The 27,930-nt window shown below is 37.4% G+C and overlaps 1 protein-coding gene across 5 annotated transcripts; it reads right to left on the bottom strand.

The window, feature by feature from the left end:
* Positions 1-239: 239 nt before the first annotated feature.
* On the bottom strand, positions 240-26,899 carry LOC18424767 (ARM repeat superfamily protein). 5 transcript variants are annotated; one of them, XR_016053429.1, is made up of 8 exons: positions 26,520-26,899; positions 25,237-25,599; positions 19,682-19,965; positions 8,114-8,245; positions 4,108-4,230; positions 3,873-3,973; positions 3,547-3,725; positions 240-715 (listed from the first exon to the last, which is right to left on the bottom strand). XR_016053429.1 is itself a non-coding variant. In XM_006829344.4 (8 exons), exons 1-8 carry the CDS (start codon positions 26,662-26,664, stop codon positions 592-594), a joined length of 1,458 nt encoding a protein of 485 aa, XP_006829407.1. In that variant the 5' UTR covers positions 26,665-26,899; the 3' UTR covers positions 240-591. The 5 variants fall into 5 exon arrangements, 2 of the variants coding, with proteins under 2 accessions (XP_006829407.1, XP_088720064.1); XR_016053430.1 differs by having other exon boundaries at positions 3,873-3,980; positions 4,099-4,230; XM_006829344.4 differs by having other exon boundaries at positions 3,873-3,980.
* Positions 26,900-27,930: the final 1,031 nt, after the last annotated feature.

Below are 27,930 nucleotides of genomic sequence, written 5' to 3' on the forward strand. Positions count from 1 at the left end.
TATCAAGGTCCTTTATCCTCACTTTGGATATTTCCATTGTTTACGGGATGCTATATTTTATAACCCAACAGGACCAATGACGGATCACTTATTCATAAATAAGCCCCAAACAAGCCCTAAGTGAATGTGCAGACTGGTTCTTATACGTAAGATATTGCTATTGACTAATCTTTTACATAGATTTTTCATGCTCCATTCCTTATGCACCCTTCACCAATCTGGGCTTCTGCTCCAAAAGGTAAATTAAAACCATCCCTTATATTGTGAATGGAATGTACAATGTTATCTTGCATAATTCCTGTGTGATTTCATCAAAAACTTGTTACAACTGGACATTTGTCACTGGCAAGAAGCTAAACCCAATGTTCCTAATAATGCATGGTCCTGATGAACCCTGCAAGTACCTATAAACAGGCAGCACCATGTAGTGTGGCAATTGCTAAAATATGCTTTTGGGCAGAATCCAATACTCTTTAGGGGGGGAGAATAATTCCTTGTGACGCTGCAGAGAAATGCAATGGGATCTAGTACAGAAAATTTGATTCAGTGGCATGCACAAGAAGATGGATGAAGAAATGCCATGTGTGGTGGTTACACATTGTAGTTATCTAGTCCGAGATCTCTCAATGCAGCAGTTGCAGCATCTTTGCAGCTTTCATGGTTTTCCTTGGCCTTCCTCACAAGCGTCTCAATACCGTTATTCAGCAAAATGGACCTGCATGACAAACTACTAGTGAGATGAATATGTAGAAAGGAAACAGGTGAAAATTGTGTAATGCCTCGTAACATGTAGCTTTTCTCTCTAAAACTGCCTAATAACAAAGGTATTTCCTATAAACACGTGGAATTTATACAATTAATATATAATCTCTTTTTTACAAAACTTTTTAAGGTGCAAGCTAGCAATCAACTGAATGTCTTACTATTTTGTTGCCTACCGAAAATTTGAAAATATCAGATGCTCTCTGTTCACTTTCGTGGAGCTCCTATAGCCAAAGACTTGGGATGCTTAGTTCAAGAGAAAAGAAATTAACATTGGTTAATGCTAAAAATTGAAGACCAAGTGATGGATCTTCAGACGTAGAAGGCCCATGAGAAGTCAAAACAAGGGATTTACTTAAGGGGTCTGAAACCTATGCATAAAGAGAATGCATTATGACCCTACAGCTATTTTCACTTGATGCTTGCAATTTCAGCCAAGTATGTCTCATGGCAGGTGACCTACGAGTTCAAATGGCCTGATATGCCAGTCTAAAAAACTAATGAACCTACTTGCCTCAAGATGAATGGCTTATTAAATTCCACGCACAATGAACGCAACTTGTGTGAATGGTCCAATTTGATGAATGTATGGAAACAAATTGGATCAGGATCTTTAAAAGCATAATGGTGCAGGAAGGAAAGGTGGGAAATTAAATCCACCTCTTTCGACAACCTTAAACAAGTACAAATCAGCAATAATGGACGGCTGTAAATCAAGCGAAGAGAAGAACTTTCTTTCATAAAATAAAGTTCATTCCAATAACATGAGCATCCCATAATGTGATGTCCCACATTTTATAAGCCTATTAAACCCTAAAATTAACTTGAGATCCAAGTTTATAATATAAGACTTTAAAATACCTCTAAAGCAATAATAAAGTTTCAGAAATACCCTTTGAACAGTAACCCATGAACAATACCTATGAATAGTAACCCATGAGCAATACCATGAACAATATTGCAAATAGTTAAAAAAAAAAAAAAAAAAAATAGAATTTAAGTGTTGGAGATTAACCCCACATTATAATTCCTAAAAAATTAAACTTAAAAAAATAAATACACCTGCATCCATAAAATAAAATAAAATAATACTAAACATTTTAATCACCTAGCTCTTGAACTTCATCATTCTATCCTGGTTGGAGGAAACTCGCCATCGATTTTTGAAATAGGTTAATACAAATCTTCCTCTAAATATAAGGTCTCTATCGATCCGAATATTGCACATTCTCATTGGGGCTTGATCCTAGGACCTATGGGTTAAAGGCCTGATCAAAAATATCCTCAAACAAGTTGCTGAGGATTTTGGTGCACCTAGCTACAGTAACCTACCTTTGCAGGGGGGAATACTTTGCTTAAAAACAGGAAAGGTAAGCCCCACCATTGGCGAGAGAAAAAAACTCTTTATGGTCACTGCCTCCAGTTGCCTCTTTTACTTCTTGATCACCACCACTATCAGTCACTACCATCATTGCGATGGCCATCACCACCGCCTACAACTTGTTCTTGCCATAGAGAGAAACTCCAAGTTCTTTCTTTTCATCCAATGGTTCAACCACAATGGGATCACCATCAAATACATGATCACCTAGGTCTTTATCAAAAATAGGATTATTGTCAAAGATAGGAGCACGATCAAAGATAGGACCATCCATTGATTCAAAGAATATTGAATCCAAATGAAAATTGGATCCTTGTTGTTCTCCTTCAAAATTATGTTGTTGTCGATGCCATTGTGCATTAAACCATTTATGTAACTTGAAATATCATCAGTTTGTTTCCACTTAGACTTGGACTCTGATTCACACCAAAATCCCTATAAACCCTCATGATTTCGATATGTCATGAGGATCCCTCTTTTTTTAGGGCACGTTGTTGCTGGCCCCACTTGTGCAACATCTATGTAACCCTCTCTGTCAAGTTGCTTATTTCCTTGCACAATCGAATTAGATCGGCAGCCCTATGGCTAAGACCTCCACGACCCCAAATAAGTAAAAATCAGCAACCATGGAGAAAACATATGGCTGCAAATCAAGCCAAGTGAAGAACTTTCATCTTTCGTAAAATAAAATTCATTCCAATAACATATGCATCCCCATACTATGATGTCCCACCTTTTATAAGCCTATGTAACTCTAAAATTAACTTGAGATTGATATAAACAATTTAAGACATTAAAATACGCCCACAATACTAAAATTTCAGAAATACCCCTATGAACAGTAACCATGAATAGTAACATGTGAACAGCATTGTGATCACGAATAATAAAAAAGAAAATAAAAAATAGAAACTAAGTGCTGGAGATTAACCCCACATTATAATTCCTAAAAAAAAAATCCCTAATAGAAAAATAAAATGTATACCGGCATCCATGAAAATAAAAAATAAAACTAAATTTTTTAATCACCCAACTCTTGATCTCCATCACATGACCTGATGCACACTATCAACATCTAAAGTTGTGACGTATAGCACACCGGTAATGAGTTGGACATGACTATTGCATAAACATTATGCCGTAAATGTTACTTGAGATGGGAGGGGCTAATTACTTGCCAATTTATTTCCTAATAAGCTAAGTTGAAGTCACTTAGGGACCACTACAGCACAAAACTCCAGGATTCCTCTAGCATTACAAGATTTCACAATGACTAAGAACATTTTAACATTGATTTAGACTGAAAAGAAAAAACAAAGAAAACCATGGACAAGTGTGATCCCTTATAAATGATTGGTTGGCAATATCCAGATGTAAGTCTAATAACATCAAATAAAACATGCCTGTTTTCATGATTCCGAGCAACAAGATTTCGAATCATGAGGCAAGCCTGTCTTTGCATCTGATGGGCAGCAGGAAACTTCTGCATGGCTTCAATTGCAACATCACCCACACCAGCTTCAATTGCAGCGCTTGCATTTTCAGGGGATCTCAGAGATAGGGCACAGACAATAGACATTATCTGCATCACAAAAGATTATGAAAGTTTGAAATACGTGAACAGCATTTTATTACTCTTCAAAACAAAACTAAAATGAACTATATTTCCCTGGTACCAAATATAACCAAAAATTCTAAGAGAAATGAAATGATTTGGTATATTATTTACCTCCAGTAAAATGGAAGGATCATCAGAAAATCTAGATGAAAGTTTTATAAGTATATTAAGCCCTCCCTTCTGAATAGTGCAACTTTTGTTAGAATCACTTCCTGCTAGCTTCAAAACGAGATATGACATTTCAGAATGATACTATGAAATGAAACAAGAAGATAAAATTTCATGGAAAAGATAAAATCAATATAACGAATTAAGATCTATAGGATGAAGCACAAACTTAAAAAACCTTGCACAACAACGTGCAACAAGCTTTAGCGACAGCTTTATCATTTCTTGCACCGCTGTCATCAATACACTGGAGAACCACATCAAGCCCTCCACTTTCAGCAATCGACCGGCATATTTCATCCTGCATTAAGAAACAGAATCCCAGAATCAAAACACGTAAAAATGAGGTTGAAAATCATGGCATAAAGAGAACTAAAAGAGGAACTTTTTAAGTCAAGGGCGAAACATTGGTGAAAATAATCAATCGAAAAGTTAAGTCATGCAGTTTCAAGAGTTTCATATGAATGAATCAAAAGTCTTATTTTTAATCAAATGAAAAATGTACTAGCAAGATACTGATATGAGGCTACTGCTTGAAAACGGGTCACATTAATGTCAAGTTGGTGTGAATACTATAAACCTTGGAAAGACCATGAATGTCGATGTTTCGAAGGGTTTAGATTAACTTCCAAGAAAGTAATATGAATGCTTTTGGGTAAAAATAGTAGCCATCATATTCTTTCATTGCATTGACTCTTGAAAATCTAAATATCCATTAATTTAACCAAAGTATATTACCTTTCAATGTAGTTGGAAACCATCTTTATATTTGTTTGTTGTTTTAGGTTGTTTATGCTTTAGTGTAGTGGATTTAGTCCCATGTTGTTTTAGGTTGTTTATTCCTTTCTCATGTTGTTTTAGGTTGTTTATCCCTTTCTCATGTTTGTTTTAGGTTGTTTATACTTTAGTGTAGTGGATTTAGTCCCATGTCAAAGAAGAAGTGATCTTACCTCAACCCAACACAATAGAAGGGGTTAGCCCCTCCTATTGCGGATGTATTAAACAATTCAATTGAAGGAAACAAAATACTCCCTCCCCATGCCTCCCTCCTCCCTCCTTAGGCCTCACTTTGGGCCACCTTACTCTCTAGCTTCGATTTAAGGCACCTCTTCTCTCTGGGCTGGAGAGAAATGATGCTTGACTACAGCTAATAGAAACTAAGACCACAGGAATCACTTAAGGTAAAATGTCAATCTCATATTACTTTATGAGACCAGATAATAACTGCAACGAAATCTCGCAGGTAGAAACTGAATTGCAAACCAACGAGGTACAGATGAGATGAATATTAATTTGTAGAATAAAGCCTGAATACAACTATATAATCATTAATATCCATAAATGGCTTGCATGGCATTTACTATTAGAGCTGAAGAATCTCCTGATAAACCAAACCAGGAGACATTTGCAAAGCAGACGGCTGGTGCTTCGACAAGAAAAAATGATGAAACATTGAACACAACAGCAAAAGAAGATTTGTTATGGATGCGAGAAGTGCAGTCACTTTAAACATGACTTCAAGGTAAATTTGCAAAAGGCAATGCAGAGCTAGAGGCTCATAGTATGGGCAAGTCACTAACGAGGAGTGGGAAATTCAAACATCTTGTGCATTTCTCATGGAGACCAAGCTATCACTTGATTTCACCGCAGGGATCCAAGATTGCGAAGATGAAGGAGATACCACAGTGACAGATATCAGGCTAATGTGGCTGAGTTCATTACTACAGAAAGATCAACAGTAGAAATGACTGGATAATAGACTTAGGGTGTTCAAATCACATGACTGGAGATAAAGACAAGTTCGTACAAATGCTCAAAAATGACAATAACTGAGTGGAAATTACTACACATAACACTCAATAACTGATCACACATGTCGAAGACATGTGAGACATGCTTCTGGAAAGATATGCGTGGATGCGACATGCTTTTGTTAAATGATCGATGCATGGTAACATGCTTCTGATAAGATATGTGGGTATGGATACATGCTTCTGTTATGATTTGATGAGATAATTGTGCCAGCAACTGTGATTTATCCTTGCTCTCTATGATAGAATGAGAGTTAGGAGTGTATGTGTTTGGGAGGTCGCGCCCCCAAAACTTATGTGATGCACTACTCATTGGGACCCCTTTAATGGCGTAGCGCTCTCTCACTAAAAAGGCAAATGAGAGGGTCGTGTCTTGCAAGGCCAGTGCCTATCAAAAGCCCCAAAACGCGTTAGGGTTGTGTGCATGTGTGAGAAAATACGCAACGAATTCACTCGTTGATGGTGTCTCTCTACTGATTGTGATAGTAGGGGTTCTACACATCAAGATTTGATTGGCCCAATGGGTAGGACTTCTACGTCAGGAGTTAGTTTGGTATCAGAATAATAGGTTTAGGATTCCTATCTTAATAGAAATACACTCTAAGTCATACTTATTACGATATCAAGATCCCATGTAACTAGATCTAGCATGGAAGGAATTCATAGAACCTTAGAAAATATGAGCGGACCTATCCGGTACGTCGGTAGAAATTAAGTGGACGCATCCAAGGCGTCGGTGGGGTATATAGATAACTTACTTGGGACGTCAATAGGGTACTTTGTGAAATCCTTTAAATCATGTTAAACTGAGCATTTCTGTTGAAGGATTTATATATGCACTTCCTCATACCGGTTCAATATGCATTCAAATCTTCTGAATTATGTTGAATTATGGTTTTCTGAATTTGAAACTATTCTACATGTATGCTCTTCCTCATATTGTTTTTAATATGCATTCTTTTAGAAAATATTTACTTTTGCTAACCATGATTTTTTAGGATTATGATAGTCACTTACTGAGTAGCCAAACTCATCAAACTGTTGTGAATTCTTTTTCATAATAATTGCAGCCGTATTGTTCGTATGTACAACAGGAGTAGTTTGGAAGAAGTTTGTAGTCATGAATAAATCCGCCTTTGTAACTTTTGTTCTATCAAAATTATATATATATATATATATATATATATATATATATATATATATGTATATATAGATCTTCAAGTAAATTATAAGTTATGAATAGACTTTGTACAAATCTGAAAGTTCCTGAATAGAAAATTTGTTTTGGTACAATATATAGTAAAAATTTCAATTTGTTTTGTTCTTTAAGTATTGACTGTCACATCTTAGGAATTTTAGTGTTATAAAACTTGGGGTGTGACATCTCATGTTCATTTAAGATGTTGTCTAGCTTTTTGATTTGGCATGGGTTTAGTCCCACATCAAAGAATTGGGCGATGCAACTCCTCCACTCTACCATAAAAAAGAGTGAGCCCCTTTTGTGCATGTATTCAACATTTTTTCTTTACTAAACAATTGGTTTGAAGGAAATGAAATAGTCTCTCTCTCTCCCTCTCTCCTCTGCTTCAGATTGAGCCACATCTCTCTCTAGCCTTCACTTTGAGCCTCAGCCTCATCGCACCTTTCCCTAGGGCCACTTTGGCCACATCTCACTAGAGACTTCACTTCAAGCCACATCTCTCGATCTCATGTTGGGCCACCTAGTCCTTTGGTTTGGACCTTTGCCCATCAAGAGATAAGTTCGTCTCATTAGGTCTCTCTCTCTCCCCGCTGTCCTAGAGAGTGTGGGACTAAGGCTTTGCCTAAGAGAGAGTGTGAGACAAAGGATTTTCCTAAAGTTGAACATTATTTGTAGGCTACTCAACCATTACTCTTGTGGTGCTGTAGTGCTCCCTTGTATTGAGCCTCCAAACCGGTGGTCTATGAGCCGCCTAGGGAACCCAACAAATTCTATTAAAAGCTAATTTCATTTCTGGTTGAACAAGAACCAGCTCCTGTTTTTTGGGTGATAAATTGAAAAACATGGGCAGGAACATGTTCGAACCAGCTACTATTTTTTGGGTGATAAATTGAGAAACATGGGCAGGAACATGACCCATTTTGTACCAGGAATAATAGATGACTAGTGCCAAGAAACTTCATTGCAAGAAAATAGATAAATACATGACAACAAATTAATAAAAAGAACATGAAACAATACGGAAGAAATCCCAAAAGGAGAATCTACTTACAAGATGGCTCCTCGGAAAGTAAAGTAACGTCAACAAGAAAATGAATAAGGCAAGGCAATATCCACCAAGGATACATAGAAAGGATTGTCACCACAAATGAACACCAAATGGATTAGCTTACATTAACAGCAATTGTCCGCAAAGCAGTTGCCGCAAAAATTAAAGAAGAAGACTTGAGTCTTTCTTGACGAAGTGAATCTAGCAGGGAACTGTGGGCTCCAATTTTAGCAAATCTCCGGGCGTAGCCATAAACCTGAATCAGCAAGTGTTTTGGCCATCATTTCATATAAGTATGGTAATCTTGGTAGAAAGTAGTACGGCAGTGGTTCAAGAAGAGAATAACTTTAAAACTCAATCATGCATACATAACGGAATATCTGTAACCCAGTAATTAATAGTTCCAACCATTATACATAAAATAAAAAGATCATGCTATAAGATAAGAAAAGCACAATCCAAAGGGTATGCGTACCTATGGGAAGTAAGGTGGAGTAGGCGAAAGAAATGGACAAATTTTCCATCAGGACTCACCTTGGATTGCCCAAGGGAACATTAATTATTAGAATAAGGAAATAAAAACTAAATATACGGTTTTTGTAATACGGCAAGAGCATGCAATATAACTTTTGAGTGTATCCTCCAAATATCGTCATTTAGTTTGAAGTGGATTAGTGGTATGCTTAATTCTTGTAGGAAAGAATCTAAGCATGGATAAAGTTATGGGTGTCGGTGTTAGGCATAGGTACATTAAGTGTTATTGAGCATTGATGTTATATCTCTCTTTAATGAATGAAGATTTTTTTTTTTTTCCCAAAGCTCTATAAAAGTTATGAGCCACAATATGAAGATATAGTGGAGAGTGGATATAAAAGTTCATGACTAAGGCATGAAATAAGTGTATCAAAAACCAATTCAGTTTTACGTCAGGTAGGTCAACAATTGAGGCAATTTCCCTATTTAGACAATTTATTGAGAAGTTTACGGCAAGGGGAAAAGACTTCTACATGGTCTTTATTGATCTAAAGAAAGCTTATAATAGAGTAACTCGAGATTTAATTTGTTGGGTGATGGAAAAAAAGGAGTCTCCAAGTACCATATTGACTTGGTGAGAGATACATGCAAGGGAGAGCAAACTAGTGTGCAAATAACTAGTGGAGTGACGAGTGAGTTTTTGGTGACACAGGTTTACATCAAGGATCAACGTTGAGCCCATACTTCTTTGTCGTAATTATGTACGACTTCACTAGGTACTTACAAGATGAAGTATTGTGGTATATGTTGTTTGCAGACAACATAGTTTTAAGTGATGAGACCCAAACCGGCGTCAATATAAAATTAGAACTTTAAAAGAATGATCTAGAATATAAAGGTTTTAAAACTAACCAGACTAAGACAGAATATATGGAATCCAAGTTTGTTAATAATAGGAGTAGAGACAAAGAAGAAGTTAAGTTTCACGGCTAAGAAATATCAAAAAGAGCGCATTTTCAATATCTAGAGTCGGTAATCTAGGAAAATTGAGAGATTGAAGAAGATGACACACATTGAATTAGATCTAGATGGATAAAGTAGAGATGTGCAACTGGAGTTTTATGTGATTGTCGCATGCCCAATGAAGTTGAATATTAAGTTCTCTAGGAAGCTGTGAGACCAGCTTTGCTTTATGGGGTGGAATGTTGGGTGGTCAAGAAACAACATACTCATAAGATGAGTGTAGCTGAGATGAGGATGTTGAGATGGATCAATGGTAAGACAAGAAGAGATAGAATTCGAAATGAATAGATTCAGAATAAATTAGATGTAGCTCCAATAGGCGATAAGATGACTTAGATGGGCTGCCCATGTGCAACACAGACCCAGTACAGCACCTGTTAGGAGGTATGAGTTGGTTCTTGTGGAAGACTCGAAAAGAGTAAGGGGTAGACCTAAAAGGATTTGATTGGAAGTAGTGAGAAAAGATATAGGGACTTATGGCCTCACTGAGGGTATGGCCCTTAATAGAGCATGGAGGAGTAAGATTCACGTAGCCGATACCCAAATAGTTTGGAAAAGGCTCTAATGATGACGATATTATCTTTTGTTTAGCAGTGAGAAGGGTATTCAATCTTTTCCACATAACCAATTCTTAAGTTCCTAGATGAATTGCCCATGTTTTAGGGTTTCCAATCTTTTTCTTTGATTTACAATGATTCTCTAAGAAGCGATTTGGAAAGATAACTTTTAAGAAAAAGGAAGGCCGGCCAAAATTAATGCCAATGCCCAATGGTCTAAAGCATCAGTTGCGCCATCTTGCTCATGCAACAGTTTCTTGAAGATAAACAACCGCGACGATACTAGTCCAGTCAAATCCCCTTTTTGCCTTTTCGATGCCTCTTGAGAAAGGTTGTCTCTATACGTGTCAATTATAAAGGTGGGGGCTGGAATTCATCCCTTATATGCATGTTCCATGATTGTTATTCATCTCTTTTTCCATTTCCTTTACTTCTGCAACTTCCTTTTGCAACGTGTACATCTTTTTGGTTGATTTAGCATATTCTTTGTTAAGGTTTCATCACCATGACCTCTCAAAATCATTCCCTAACATTGCTTAATGGAGAAAAGATGTATGATATATTGTTATCTCATCATCTTCCACTTCATAATCTCCAAATTGACAAGCTTTACTCATGGACTCAACAAGTGACGCTCTTCGTGCAAGGGGTTGAGATGGCAAAGCTCAACTAAGAAGAGGATTAATGTTTTAACTTTGATGCCATTATGTTGCACTGTCTTCATAAAGCAAGTATAAGCTTTTCCAACAAGCTGCTCTTCATTCCAGGATATGCTCAAACATCCAAGGTTTTTGACAAATACATAAATATCTTAATCATTATCAGGCTTCAAGAAGACTACCAAGTCTCTAAATGGCTTTATGATTGTTGTTCAACCATGGTCAAAGCCTTTTTGGAGTCACAGAGCGCTGAAACCAATTCAACATGGTTCCACTACGGAGAGGAGGTGTTACTCTTCTTAAGGTGAGTTACATTGGGGGTTTACCCCTAGAGGAACTGCCTTATTAGGAGTTCATCCCTTTTGATAGTGTCATATGTGGAAGAGAATCTTTTAATGCCTCCCAAAGGTCTCCTTGAATTGCTCAAGGAATGCACTGCCCTCGTCTGTGTTCTTGGGAAGAAGCTCATCCCTTTTGGATATTGGATCAAACACTTTCTCTGTCCCAAGGAGAGAGATATCGAGTATCCTAACCCTAAAATGGAAATCCATACAAGTCTGATTCTCTAGACCTATCTACGCCAGAAATCTCCACAAGGTTCATTTTACAGCGTATCTTGTTTTGTTCTGATGTCGGTTTGCTCTTTCCAATTCTAAAGGAAGTTATGTGCGACGTAAATGTTTCTTTGTTGCCTGTGAAATGCCACAGTGCACTAGGTTTGCTCTAGCGCATCCTGCTCTGGCCAACATTTACCAAGGTTTAAGGAAAATCACTCGGGATTATGTTTTCAAGTTAAAAAAGTCTCAAAAGTAAGGAATTTAGAGTGATCTTCCCTGATCAGTATATTTTAGGATGGCTTGCTAACCACATCCCCACTATTCATGATAGAAATCTGAAGTTCAAGGACTCCTAGAAGTGTCCTTTCTTAGCTAGGATTATGAACTATCCTTCCAAGAAATTTAGGAAAGATATAGCCGACAAGGCAAGAATTTGAGACCCAGCATTATCTAATAAGGGCACAGACAAATAGGGCCTTCATGGTTTCAATGGGAGCATCTCTAGATGGGGAGTTATGGGTCCTGAGGAAGAGCTCTTCTTGGGAAGCATTTGTCCCTCTTTGCTTCCTTTAGAGAACAAAAGTTGATGAGAAAGAACCCTATAACCCTCACAGGTTTGCTCAACAGCATGGACTTGGTCAGGGCGTTTCATAGGATGTTTAATTGGTTATAGAGGAGAGTGCCTCGTTAGAACATATAAAGGAGGCATGGAATTATTGTTTGGCGACCAATATAGGGTCTTCTTTCATCACTCCCCATTTTGGACAATAGGATTAAAATGCTCGCTTTTATCGCGGTTGTTTCCAGAATAACTATGGAGCACATTTTTAATACAAGGCTCCTTTATTGGTCAAAGGTTTCGCAAATGTTGAAGATTATATGGCCCATAAGAAGGATGTAAGGCTGTTCATTTTATTCCTTTCCCTTGGGGCTGAACCCAAGGTGGTGTATGTTAGAGATCCCAGATAACGTTTGGGATGCATATGGGATTGTGGTGGATGGGCAAACTAAGGCCCACATTCTTTTAGCCAAGGACCGAATGGTTGTACCAACCGCTCAAACGAATGGTATATCTTCTGTTCCGGCAAGCTCACCCGTTAGTGTAGGTGGGATTTCTGTCTTGAGCAATAGTGGCAAATCTTCTATTTTGGCAAGTTCACCCGTTAGTGTAGGTGGGGTTTCTGTCGTGAGCAGCATCCAACGTTCAAAAAGTCAGCCGCCTGACTGCCTAAGCAGTTATTTTGATAAAACGCCTAGGCGTTCTTAAGGCGGGATCAATTAGGCATCAGAACTAGGCGTCCGCCTAGGCGGTCGGGCGCCCAATTAAGCGGTCAATAAGGCGGAACTAGGCGCCCGCCTAAGCGGCACGCAGGTCTTTAGTGGAAAGGTTTTTTCAAGTGGGGGCAAAAAATGACATTTTACCCCCTTAAAAGGAGGGATAAGGGTTTTGGGGGGTCATTCTTGTCCCCCAAAACAAATTTAGTGAACTTTAGAGAGACAAATAACTTGAAAAAAACTAGATTTGAAGATTTTTTGAGAGATCGAATTTTTTTTCGAAATCCTCAAATGGTCACGATATTAAAGGATATTCAACCCCAAACGTTTTTAGGCTTATAGGGGTTGTAAACGAGGAGATTTGGGATCCCAAACATTTTGGTTTGGCCCGAAATCGAGTCCACTTCAAGAAGGTTGGTATATTTCAATAGTTTTCATTAGGTTTTGTATTCTTTTCCCATAATTTCTAATGATGTTATTTTTTGCTATTTGTATTTTTCTTTTTGATACTTTGATATATATATTTGATATGTTATTGTTTATTTGGAAGCTTGAATTATTATTTTATTAGTTAGTTCAATAATTGCTTAATTCTTAATTGCTTATTAAATAATTGTATGTGCAATGTGTTTTCTTGATGTATGATTCATAAAACATAATTATTTTATTCGTTAGTTTAATATTTTCTTGTGAGTGACTTGTGATTTGCGATATTTAAATGAAATCTCAAGTTCATTTTATCTTTTAATGTTCATTTTGAGTTATAATTATTTCATTTACAATCTAAAGTTGTAGATGTTTAGGTTTGATCTGTGCTTCTAGCAACTTAACAATATATTACATATAAAACTTACTTATTAAATAATAAAACAGACAATTTTATATATCATAAAATGGGGGAGGTGTGGGGGATCCAAATATTTTTTTTTTTTTTTAGAAAAAAAAAAGAAAAAAAGAAAAATCACTTGTTTTTTTTGGTCTAGGCGGCCACCTTATCTCCTAGGCAGCACAGCCCCGTCACCGCCTAGGCGGCCGCCTCCGCCTTATTGAACATTAGCAGTATCCAAGCAGGTTTTGCGTCTATCCCCTCATTCCGAGTGATGGCAGTTGCGAAAAAAGGAGAAGAGATCTATCCTTGAAGAAAGGTGCATCAAAATGTGGTTAGAGCCAAGGATCAACCTTTCTAAGCCTGGGTATAAGTGGGGCCAAGGATAACGCAAACAGGATTGTCCCAAATCATTTAGGAAATGCTTGCTGATGTTATAGGTCTCGAGATGATCCAAGAGATAAGAGCAGCTAAAGAAATGGCATCAACATCCCTGTTCGAGTTAATTATGACTTCATTTAATCTTCTTTTTCTTAAATAGCAAGGGGGTAATTACCTTAAAATTTACCTTCAATGTTAACTTCCCCATTTAGTCGTCTGAAGTTGTCGATAGGTGAGGATGAGCACAGACATGGAGAGTACACTTCATGTTGACAAGTTTCCAAGACAAGCCATTCACAACCCATTGTGAGGTCAATGGGGAGGCATGGTGCACACCCTTACCCCCTATGTCTCTTATGTCGACACTGAGTTTCATCCCCCTCTTGAGATCAAAGAGGATTCATGCGAAGAGCTCGAATTTGGGATAAGCCATGTTGGTCCTGCAGACACCACACCCTACATTCCTCTTTTTGAGGAGGATCGACACCTATGAAATATTAGACCAACTGTCCCCACCTGTCGAACTTGATCACGGTGAGCCGATATCAAACCTCCAAAAGGGATGGGCATGGCGAGCATATTCATGCTCTCGATAAGTGAAGTGTTTAGTTCTAACTAAATGATCCCAAGCATGGCAACCAAGCCACAATAGCACCTTTGCATTCCTTAGATGAGCCTTTCACATTGGCAATTTCCGATTTTGACCTCAATGAGTTCTGAGAGGACAAGCCTAAGCATGCATAAAGGCATAACGACAGGTTCCTAGGATTTGACTACCTCCGACTAGACAGCAAGGTATCTTGGTGTTTTACTGCGACCGAAGCATGGCTACGGAAAAGAGAGGTCGATGAGCGCAATCATTTGTCAACCCCTGCTACCAAAGCTAAGACAAGTTGGGTGATTTGTGGTCATTCCCATAGAAGATAACATGGAGGCTTGCTTGCCCCTAGGAGCTGTGAACTGGGGTAACAAGAGGTATTGTGAATATCTGAACACCCTTTGGCTTTCATATCATAGGGAGAAAGAGGAGCAGTTCCAATACTATAAAGATATGGGGTGACAATACCCTTTGGTAAACTCGGAAAACATGGCATTTGCCACAATGGGAACATCAACGATCCCAACCACAAAGGTGGTGATATGCTTACCATCAATATCTTCATAATGAAACTGGAAGCTCTTGAAGTAGAAGGAAGACAAAACTTATGGAGACTTTAGAATGGTCAATAAGAAGAGAGGTGGACTGTTCCCAGCGGAGTTGCCAGATGTTTGGAGACAACTGAAAGAAATCACTAGATGCTACTACTACACGATTCAGGAAATAGATAAATTGAATATGTGCCAATGAAATGTGATGCAATAAGGTGTCAAACCAAGCTAAACAATCACCTGAGCAAGGATGCTCTTTCCAAAGGAATTTCTTTTTATACTAGGATACCTGTGGATACCCTGTTAACTACTCCCACTCTAACTACAAAGCCAAGGATAAAACCTCTGTGTAATCAAACATACTTTGATAAAGACAATTGTTGAAGAATGATTATAATGATTCTCCAAAGAAAGAAGGGGAATCCCAGAAACAAGAAAACCCAAATCCTCTTCTAAAAGAATGCAGTGGAAAGGGACCTCTCCGTGAGTCTTCAACTTGCTATCGCCGCTTGGAAGCTACTACAAAACCGCTACCACTCTACTCTTCTTACTATCCTTTGTTTCTCTTCTTCCATCTGTCTTGCTAATCCATCTTCTCTGTCATTGTCTCGGCTATCAACTGCTCTCTATTTATAGAGCACCTCTTGTTCTGGCAGTATAGGCAGGATAATTGAAGAAGTGGGTGGTCATCCAACAATCTCGTATGCTAATGGTATTTCATGGAATATTGGACGGATGACTCTTAATAAGGCTATACAACTGTTACAAATAGGCACTAGTATGTCCCACTCTTAAGTGTCATTTAGTGATGAAGATGGGGCTCGTGTCACATAGGGATTACAATAAGTCATCACAGTCTCTCCGTTTGTAGTGAGAAGAGATAGGGCAGCTCAAATGTGGACGCGTTCGTCTCGAAGCTTGCGATGAGGGGTTATTGCTTTATTGCCCCTCAGAACACCATTGGTAGGTATTTCAATCTTGCCCTTCCGTTTGCCTTTAGAAAGACTATAAACTTGTTGGAATTCGGACGTGGCAAAATGTTGGCCTTTAGCATTCCTATTTTTGTTCAGTGAGGACCTTAAACTTCCCTTTAACCAGTCTCAAGCCCAGGTAAAAGAGGTGGGTTGCATTAAGCAGGCAACCAGCGTAAAACTTTGCCACATCCTATCATGAATCCTAAACCTATGGAAGGGAGGAACATGGTTCGTGTAGCCGACCCCAAATCATTGGGATAAGGCTTAGATGATGATGATTGTTGTTGGGTAACTAGGCATTCTTTTCACCCTTTCCACTTTTTTATATGAGAGGGTTGATGCAGAATATCAACTCTACCCTTCCCAATTCCAATGGGCAAAAGATAGAATATTTTATGTTGTCTCATAAATGACTTTTTAAATCGTCCCATAAGGGATAAGAGGGTCTTTCTCGATAACGTACGCATCATTAAGGTCAGTCTTCCAATATCATTTTGATAAGTATAATTATGAAATTGTAAAAAGATGAGAATAGGCTTTCAACTATGTACCCTTTTAGACCAAAAATGGTGTTAAGTGGAAAGGAAAGATTTGGACTACTCGAGTAGCTTGTTGCATGGGACCCGGAATGAAATCCTATAAAGAGGAGAGGTGAGTCAGATGGGTTTGGACAATGTGAACGACCGTGAGCTTATTGTGTGAGCCCAATCCTCCCCTTAATGAAAAAACCGAACAGACCTAAAACAAAAGGCCCCCAATTTTGGTGCAATTTAGTGTAAAAGGAAGTAGGTCTTCTAGAAGTACACTTGTGCCAACAATGATATTGTCAAAAACCCATGCAAACACATCTCAATAAGATTTGTGTCTCTCTTATTCTCCTTGTTGTCTGTCCCAAAATCCAATTTTACATAAATTTCTGTGCCATTGAATAACAATGGTCATCGACACTTAGCTTTTATTGTGTTTCCACAACTTTCACGAATCTACAATTTGGAAGTATCACACAGTCGGAACCTGTATACAGGTGTGTCCACATGTCAAAATTTGAAGAAAAATCTGCCTCCTTTAGAAGCCGAAGTTCTTCATATATTGTAAACATATGAACCACTATTTGAAAGCTACACACTGTGGAAGAATGTGAAACTCAAGTAGAGCTCAAGAAGAATACCCTCAAATTAATCTTGAGATATTTAGGGTACGATATCACAAGTTGGAATAAAACATGCCCAATCTACTATTAGATTTTGACCCTACACCTGTGAATGCAATGCCAACCTCATGTGATCAATGGCACATGGGGGAGAATAAGGATATCTTATCTTTGAAGGTAAGAAATCTACCAACGAAACCACATTGGTTTTTGTTTCCCATGACAATTACACCTTAGATTCAAAAAATAAAAACCAAAGGAAAATTCTTTTTAAAATGTTGGACAATCAGTGAAAGAGCTTTTGAGAGTCAAGACAACAACATATTTGTGCACCATTAGAACAGGAGATAACATGAAAAATAGCATAATCTACAATTTTCATACTAATGTGATTTCTAGCATTTGCAAGTACTGTCTTTGTGAATGTATTTCAGTATTGAAGGAATCAGTGGTTAAAATCATGCATCGAGGCTCTTTGTCACAAAGGGTAAACAGCTCACAAAACCACCAAGTCTTATAAGAAATGCATATTGAAATCCAGTCAAAAGGAATGGAGTAATAAGCCACGTTGGGGAATACAGCTACAGCCCATAAAAGATAAAAGTAATTCAACATGCTTAAAGCCACCGGCCATTGTTCAGAAAATTAGGTCATCATCCTGCTGGAACTTTTTGTCCTTATCCTGATCTACATAAAACAAAATATATTCTAGATTAGATATGTCAGATCATCTAATTTCTCCATTATTTTCACCCAAGAATGAACGTGAACAAAACTACCCATAAGTGACAGGTTGAGCACCATTCTTGAGTATATGGAATATAGACAAAGTCCATAGCAGATTTGTTTCTTGGGGAGGAAAATTATCAGTGGCATTCATCCAAGGGACCTTGTCTTTGACCCCCAGATGCCTATTTCCAATTCTAGAATCAGAATCCCAAAAATGTAAGTTAGCATAGTTCGCTTTCAAGACAAGCTTTGTAGCAGAATACAGCCCCAAGGGAGAAAGAGATTAGTAGGTTGGCATGATTTCTTTAGGGATAAACCTCAAGCTTAGAAACCTTGACTGCCCTCATTCCAGTTTGGATGGTTACCAGCAGCACCAAGATCTAAGAGAAAAATTCTTAGCAGAATCAGATTCAAGCTCCCAATCAAATTTGAATGGCCAGTAGATGGTGTTGTGGCGAGGTATTTCTCATTAGAAAGTAAGCATTAAAAAAATAACGTTGTTTATGAAGTATAAGATGTTTATAGGACACAGTAAACCATGGGATAGAATGACACTCCAATACCATTCAATTATTGGCATTTTGACGAGTGATAAACTTGTTACTTTACCACTGACAGTCTGGGAGAGTCTAAAAGATAAAATTCCCCGTATTGCCTCTAAAAGACAAGTATCAAATAACCACTGAGCCCCCAAAGAGAATACTTGTCATGTTTGTTCACGGTCCTGAAAAAGTAAGCTACACCATGCTCAACTTAAACAAGAGGATTTCTTTATGAATAATGTTTATGAACTTTGTTGGACTATTTGCATTGTTCAGTCTACCATTTAATGAGAAGACACCATTGATGTAACAATCATGATCTGGTGCATTAGACTCTTAACCAATTATTGTATTGATAGACCCAAATGAGTGCTTCTAGAGTCTTATGTGATCGTACATACCAATATACTTAAGGGGAACTTTCATAGGACGGCCGTAAGACCAGACATGCTTTATGGAGCAAGGAACTTTGCGAAATAACATATCCATAGAATGAATATAGCTGAGATGAAGATGTTGAGATGGATGAGTGGCAAGATAAGAAAGGATAGCATTCAAAATGAATACATCCGATGAAACTAAAGGGTGCCTCCACTAGGCAATAAGATGAGGGAAAGTAGACTCAGGTGGGCTAGCGATGTGCAACGTCAACCTAGAATAGCACCGGTTAGGAGGGACGATTTGGTTTAAGTGGAAGGCTCTAAAAGGGCAAAGGGAATACCCAAAAGGACATGGACAAAAGTAGTAAGAAGACATATGGTGACATATGATATGACTGATGGTATGGCCCTTGATAGAGCAGAATGACAGAACAGGACTCATGTAGCTGACTTCAAATAGTTGGTATAAGGCTCAGATGATGATGACGATGATGATGGACCCAAATGAGGAGGTTGAAATTGAAATGAACAAATCGTTATTTTCATGCCATTCAATGAATTTTCTTTTGTATTGTCAATTTAGGAAGTAGATGGAAGCTAAATGAGCAACTTGTGTAGAGGGGCCTATAAGCTTTACGCAGTCCAAGTAGAGTATTGGATACTCATGCACAACTTCCACCATAAGTACTTATCCTCGAGCAATGGAATTGAGTAACTATTCCAAGAAGAAGCCAGAACAACTGGCCTTAAAAACAAGCAACAACTTATCACCCACCAACTATATATCCACATTGACGGCGATTCTGAGTACCCAGTACCATACTTGAATTGAGTATGGAATAGTTCCTCCACCAATTAGCATTCCAGCAAAAAATACTCAAGTTAGAATAGTGTCAAGTGTCAACATTCCAAAGGAACGTTTTATAACAAGATGACATATACTAAACTTTTTCTTGTGAATCCAATGGAAAACATTCACCACACAGAAGAAAAGCACTTAAAGCTCCAATACTCACTTGAGAAGCCAAGACACGACCATCATCTGCAGTCAACAATGCCCGTATGGCATCATACAAACTCGGCATGCCATAATTAGTCAGTGACCTCAGAAGTTGTGTCAGGAACTCATCAATTTTCAGGTCCATGAACGACTCCTTAAGAATCTCATTTCCAGTTGCTGCTGCAGTGACAACAGCAAGACCTCCATCCAATATACTGATGTTCTGACTGTATTTTTTTAAGATATCCATAAGAGCTTTTGGTCCATCCGTCTTCCTAAATATCTCCTTTCCTTGAAAATCTGCCACCAGAACAATGAATGAGAACTATGAAACTCCATAAAAGGTCGTTCCATCCATTTAGTTTCTTAACTTCTTAGTGCAACTCAACATGTATGACAAATCACAAAATAAGCTAGACATGAATAGAAAGTAGAAGAAATGTATCCTTTCAAGTTTTAATACATCAATCTGAGTTCTTTTTTCTATGACAAATGCCACTATGAATGTATTCTCCAATTTTTCCTTTTACTTGACATAAGGGGATTTAATATCATGTCCATCTAGGAGGCATAATTGTCATATGTAACATAGCTTGCATCAGATAATTATTTGGAGAATGACAACAACATTATTCCTTCCCTCAACATCCTTTTCAAAGAAGTATGATAGCATAGAGTATTTGTTAAACTTTACCTAAAACTTTACAGCAAAAGCATATTCAACTAATAATATGATCATTGATAAGCAGCTATAGGAAACATTTCTCATCATAAGAAGGTTATCCTATCATCCTACTCTCAGACAATATTGAACCTTTGCGACTCAGGTGCCAACACTCCCATAAGCATAAGGAAGAAACCTAAAATCAAAGAGCTAAGCATGGAATGACCATTGAATAAATAGAATAGGACCTTCTCCAACATCATCCTGATAATCTAACCATACCTCTAATACTAAGCTCCATAGCAAGTGCTTGACATATAAGTACTTGAGACAAGAGCATGTTTAAAAATGTATCTTGAAAATGTATACAATGAGACCATTTACAAAGAAGTCACAATCATCATTGACCGTTAGATTTAAAATCCAATGGTTAAGGAAATGACGTTGTTTGGGCACAAAGTCCAAAACAAAATTTCTCAAATGTTGTGACATATTTTCATCTATTAGATTTCACATCCAATGGTCAAACGTGAATGTGACCTCCTTGTACAAAAATAAATGGTCTCATAGTATACACAATCCCATGTATCTTATGCATCTAATAGCTAGAACTATTCACAGATGGAACATGTGTGATCTTATTACTTAAACATAGAGAACTAACAAAGTAATAACTGCCAACTGCATGAGGGATAAGCCAAGGAGAATAAAGGAGTTTTTTGTTTTTTTTGAGAATGTTAACTGTAAAATAACATTTCTGAAAAGGATTTATTGTCAAAAAGAATCCAAGGACTTTTTAGCTGCTAATAATACGTTGAATGTCCTTTCCAGCCAGACTCCTCACAAAAGATGAAGAAACTCAAGCCATTGATGCCACCATCTGCTTCAATCTCATTGCAGCTATCGCCATAGGTTTGACTTTAATGTCATGTAAAGCCAATGAGCTATTATAGAACACAATGTTGTCTCGTTTTGGTTAGGAGGAAAGAGTCGTGCTATATAAATTCTGTGATCCTTGTCCCTTTCTAAAAATGACACCTCTCCCATGACCTATGCCTTCCAACATGAGATCAATACAATGGGCTAAATTTTCTTTCCCATAAGCAACATCCCTGCTTTCACATAGTTTCTCTTATCATCAGTAATCTACTACAGCACATTTTCTTCCCAAATGTCCTCTGCTATTCTATCAAGTCATGGAATAGGGAGTTTCTCAGCCTCTTATGGTGGAAGAGATCTCAGTTGGAATAGAAAATTGTCCCTTTTGGGGGATAGATAAAAAATGAACAATGTTCCCCCTTTCTCATTGTTCCAACCATCAGATATTATTGTAATCTTAGTCGACGACAACATCATCTAAACAACAACCTGCATGCTCACTTACCGTTGGGCCCTTAAATCCCGACCTTGCTTCAGCTATAGTTGATATCATCACTTGATAATATTCATTATTTGATCATTACTTGGTAATATTCATTATTCGGTAAAGGAAAAAAGGTAGCAGTGTTGTAAAACCACCTTGCAATCGTCCTCTTGAGCTTATCCTTTAGTCTTGCGGCCCGCACGAATGAAGGGTCCTCCGCTAATGCTGGGGCATATTGGGGTCAAACCTGGAGAAGTTGGGTCAAGGTTGGGGTTCAAGATGGGCTTACCAAGGTCTAGAAGTAGTAGAAGCCCGGGAAGATGTAGACGACCTTCTAAATTTAGAAGGTCTGGTCCTAAAAAAACCTAGCCTTGGGAGGTATTACTGGCTCAAGAGGGTAACTGCTAGAAGCTCCTACACATCTAGCATACATCTGTCTAACATGGGGATCATGCATCTCTGCTAGACTAAGCCTCCTTACTTGCTCCATCTAGTTCAAAAAGCTCTGCCTCCGCATATTCTATAATGGGTGCATACCATAGGAAATGTATTTCAACATCTTCAAAAAAGTTCCTAGATGCAAAAAAATATTTCCTATTCCAAAAAATACATTCCATTAACTAAAAATAGTTCCTCTTAGCCAAAAAAAAAAAAAATTATTAAATGCAAAAAATAGATCCTAAATGCATCAAAAAATAGAGAAAATGTAATTCATATTATTAAGTCAGAAAAAAATAACCATTGAGTTTATCCATCAAAAACAGCAACAGCTTCGAACTATTCGTTCTTTTGAGAAAAACATTCTACTTCAAATAGAAAGGAGGCAGGCTAAATGAATATGTACTATAACATTACAAGAATATCAAAAATTACAATCCATAACATCACAATCATCCAGATGTTCCTCTATGTACAAGAAAATTGAGAAAAAAAAATCTATCCAATATATGTTTTTCAATAAAATGCAACAAATTCCAACAAAAATACAAAAAATATTAGAATGATTGAATATACTAAAGATTAAACTAATGCTATGAACTTAAATAAAAACTAGATTTTTCCTGAAATTTCGAGGCCAATATCCAGATCATTGTTCTCAAACCAAATCATGGCTTCAAGTCCTTGCCAAAGCTTCCTTTTGCAGCCCCAATATAATTCTTTGAACAAATTTCCGGCTCGTATCTAGGAGATCCAAGCATCGCAAAATTTCCGATTAATAGAAAATGCAAAAATAAATTCCACATGACCTTTTCTCTTTTTTCCTTTTTCGTGAAAGAACTAGCTAGTTGTTGGATCAAGAACACTAAACTAGCCAGTGGTTGGATCAAGAACACAAAGATAGGCCCAAGGCTCAATTTTCAACAAAGATCGACCATCGAATTCAAAAAAAGAACAATGCTTTTAAAAATCAGGCAAAAAATCCCAATTTTTTCTGATTTATAAAATGTGAAAACTCCAATGGTTTTTCCTCGAATCTAATAATTTAATATATGGATCTAGTAATCTCTAGCATTATAGTGAAAATTTGGATTAAAAAGAGGAACTTGGGGCTCCTATGCTCAATAAAATGGATAAAGTGGTGGTGGTGGTAGTTGTCGGGGTGAGGGGGAGGAAGGGGCAGGGATGGGGTTGGAAGATTTTCAGAACCCACACCTATTTTTAGTTACAATGAATAGTACTCAGGCGAGCACTGCAGTGACTTGCCACAGTACTATAGAACTCGATCAAAAGTACCCAGGAGAGTGCTATAGTGTGCCGAAGTAGTATAGAACTAGGGCAAGTCTGCTTGAGCTCTACAGTACTCCGACAAGCTGCTACAGTACACATCCAAGTACTGCACATGCCTACCCTAACCCCAATCTTGATAGGTAAACTCGCCTCGGCACCCTAGTGAGGCCAAGTAACTCATATGAGTCCAAGTTGGCTCAACTGAATTTTAAAACATTGGTGTAAACTTAGGAAGTAGAAATATTTAAATAATACATTGTTTACCCTTTGTAAAAAAATTACAATGTAATCTTCAAAAGGTTGGGATCACTCTATATATTGTGAATCATTACCATTTTCACAGCCCCTTCCTTAGTGGTTCTACCTAGAACTTCCATTGATGTTTTGTTACTTCCCCCTTGATTGTTCATATCACTCAACCCAAGATAATGAAAGTCATTAAGTTTTGCTCCAAGACTTCCATTTATTCCCAACATGTCATTCCCAGAGTATAATATCCCCAAGAAAACCACTTTGTCATTTCCCCTTTCACCTTTTTGCCCACAATTGAGAATTATAAGAGTGGAAGGAATTTCTAAATTTCTAATAGAACTTCGCATTCTCATGTAGATTCCTAGGCTTAAAATAACAAGACGAATATGGACTTGTTACATGATTACATTCTACTAGAGGTGGGGGCTCATTTTATTTTCCCTGAACCCAATAGTTGATGATAACTTGATATTATAGTCAATCTGAACTTTTCAGCAAAATGGCAGAAGCTGAAGTAAATAAATTCCCAAATTAGAGCCTCTACAAACCAAAATCCCAATATGACTAGCTGTATTCAAGTTGCTACCACCAATGGTGCACTTCAAATTCATTCAAAAACAACGACTAGGTTGTAGGTGCCGTCAAAAGCCAAGAAAACGTAATATCCATGCATTACAACTTGTGCTTGGGGAAGAGGCAATTAAAGAGGAATTTCCATGTGAGAACTAACTTTACTTAAACTGCCATAGAGAAAGAATATTGAGAAGCCGTTAGTAGAGAAAGAATGTTAGTACTAGTAAAATGAAAGAATCCATGCTTTGAAGATAAATTTAGAATCAGTGGTACTCAAGGTGAAGATTGACATTCTACCAGCACAACGCATAAAAAAAATGAAGGGCAATTTAAAGGAACTAGAAGAAGAAGACAAGTATTTGGTGGTAGTGATAACAATGCATTAATAAGGATAAGCCAAGAAAAACAGGTATGGGATTGGGGTTGGGGTTGGGGTTGGGGGTGTTAGAAAGATGTGGTGGTAGATGAAAAAGACTCTATGATTTCGCTTTCCAGAGGGAGCCAAACTAACAAGCCCAATGACAACAATGGTTCTTATGACTGGGCTGCCAGTTCCTCTTTGATGTAACACATAAAGCATATACGTGGTTGTGCATGCACATATGCAGCTTTATGTCAATATGAAAAGATATATCTGTGTGTATAGAATGTAGAAGAATGTGCCAATGTGTAGACGGCAGTGTGGTTTCATGTGTACATATACGTGTATATGTGCAGAACCATACATGAGAATGAAATATTTTGCCATCAACATTCAATGACCAGAGAAGAAAAGGAAGAAAAGAACTTCATGATTGAATAACCATTTGAATGAATCGGTATGTTTAAAGTTCAATTCCATACCATGGAGGACTAAACTCAAAGTCCTTAATGCTGAAATAGAAATATTTTGCCATCAACATTCAATGACCAGAGAAGAAAGGGAAGAAAAAAACTTCATGATTGAATAACTATTTGAATGAATTAGCATGCTTAAAGTTCCATTCCATACCATGGAGGACTGAACTCAAAGTCCTCAATGCTGAAGAAAGAGGTCTTTCATATTCAGGAATCAAATCAGAACAAATAGAGACTAGAAGCTCCACGCCTCCATTCCTTGTTACAATGGAAGCATTTCCCAATTTTTCATCACAACAGAGAGAATGAAGCTTCCCGAGCAATTCAACCATTTCTTCAAGATCTGCAGCTGAAGCTATGAACTTCTCAAATCCACATTCATCAGAACCCTTTGCCAATGTAATTGCCTCAAACCCAGAGGAGGACAACCTCGTGAATATTTCTTTCAAATTATCCAATGCCTGAATCACAGGATTTTCATTGGCACCGCAAACTCCAGGGGCCCATTTTATAATAGCTGTACGTACAAAAAGAAAATGGTTTATAACCATAATTGAGTAAGAAAGGGCATGAAGGAATATCATGTGTAGAGCAGGGATAGCATCATGAAATGAGATATGAATGACGGAATATTTTCGTAGAACACGGATAGCATCATGAAATGAAATTTCATACCTCAGCATTGATCTGCATAACTTGCACAAGAATGATCATAGATGACAAGATACACATTTCACGTTTCACATCAAATCAAGAAAACAGGAACAGTGAGCTGATGCATCCAAACTACCAAGTAGAGGAAATACAAATTCTAAATTAATGCAGGGATAAAATTAAGGCACGCCAATGAAATGCCTCATCAGCGTAGAACAAGAACACAATGCCTTAGAATGTAATAGATTGATCATTGGTTCAAGGGAAAGAGCCAATGCTATACGATATCATAGAATGCCTATTAAATGAGGCTATGCCCAGAGAGAGAAGATATGAGAGTGAAAAGGGGAGAGTGTATGCAGTAGATAAGAAATGATGTTCAGTTTCTCAGTTACCGTAACATCCGCCAGTCATTCACTATGCATTTCAAAGGTCCACAGAAGCACAGAGAAAGAAATGGGCAACGCCACAATTAATATGGAATACGAGAACGAATCTGCAAATGCATTCTAAGATCCAAGTAGGAAGGGAGAGATGAATATTGATACAAAGCATTAAAAACCCGAACGAGCAAACATTGTGAAGACACGCCATAAATTTAGAGAGAGATAGAAATAAGGCATACAGAGAACTAAAGATGCAGGTTGTATAATACAAGGAGAAAGAGAGAGAAGAAATGGGAGTGAAACCAAAGATGCAGGTTGCATAATACAAGGAGAAAGAGAGAGAAGAAATGGGAGTGAAAGGGGTGCAGTAGATGAATAAATGAATGAAATTAATTACCAGAAAGATCAACTCCCTGTAGCTTCAAAGTATCGATGGCATCTTGGAGAGCTTCCTGAGGATCCATTCCCAAATCTTCCATATTCTCCCTCACAAGCGAATCAAAGGCTTGCTGAGAAATATGCACTTTCTTAGAAGAATCCATCCTCTCTCTCTGCGCGGAAAACTACTTTCTTTCTTCTCTCGACGCTCTCACTGAAGGTGAACAAACGCTCGCACTGAAGGTGTACATTCAGTTTAGATGTTTATCAGTTGGTGACGATGCTGGCAAGGAGACGAGGTGGGCGTGTTCGCTTACTCGAACTTGCGGCTATGGGAGCCGGAACATTCTGGTTCTGCAGCACGTTTTGGAAATTGGAATTCCCAATGGTTTAAAAAACGGATCGGTGACCCGGATCGGGCTTCCAAAAAACCTATTCGGATCGGTGAACCGGCGATCCTGATCGGGAATCGGGTGAATCGGTCATAATAAAGTTTAAAAAAAATTCGAAAAAATTATTAAAATTCATTATAAATATTTTTTTTTAGGAATTCAATAAAAAATGAGGGTACTCCATTAAGAATTTTCATGTTTTTGAATGAATATGCGAATATTGATATGTTCTTTCCCTGCATGAATCGCCATTCAGCATTTAATTTACAGTATTTCGTGCTCATCCCTACACTGTTGCTGTTGGGACTCGATATGTGAATAATATGGCTGGGATAGGGTAGCCTCAGAATCATCATCTCTCTCATTTTCTCTTTGAATAATATGGATTAAAAAAAAAAATAACAAATTTTCAAAAAAATCGATCATGGATTAAAAAAAAAATCACAAATTTTCAAAAAATTCTATGATGGATTACAAAAAAAAATTCGATCATGGATTAAAAAAAAAAAATCGCAAATTTTCAAAAAATTCAATCATGGATTACATAAAATTCGATCATGGATTACATAAAATTCGATCATGGATTACATAAAATTCGATCAAGGATTACAAAAAAAAACAAACAAAAAAAAACAAAAAATTCAATCGTGGATTACAAAAAAGGAAAAAAACAGTTTGATCATGGATTACAAAAAATTCAATCATGGATTACAAAAAACTCTATCATGGGTTACAAAAAAAGCAAAAAACAAAAAATTCAATCATGGATTACAAAAAAAAAAACAAACATTTCGATCATGGATTACAAAAAAAAAACAAACATTTCAATCATGTATTACAAAACATTCGATCATGGATTACAAAAAATTCTATCATGGGTTACAAAAAAACAAAAAAAAAACAAAAAAAGCGATCATGGATTACAAGAAAAGAAAACAAACATTTCGATCATGGATTACAAAAAATTCTATTATAGGTTACAAAAAACCAAAAAATTCGATCATGGATTACAAAAAAACAAAAACAATTCGATCATAG

The sequence above is a fragment of the Amborella trichopoda genome, chromosome 4, assembly GCF_054954075.1.
Source record: "Amborella trichopoda isolate Santa Cruz 75 chromosome 4, AtrichopodaSantaCruz75HAP2 v2.0, whole genome shotgun sequence".
In the NCBI taxonomy this organism is placed as follows: domain Eukaryota; kingdom Viridiplantae; phylum Streptophyta; class Magnoliopsida; order Amborellales; family Amborellaceae; genus Amborella; species Amborella trichopoda.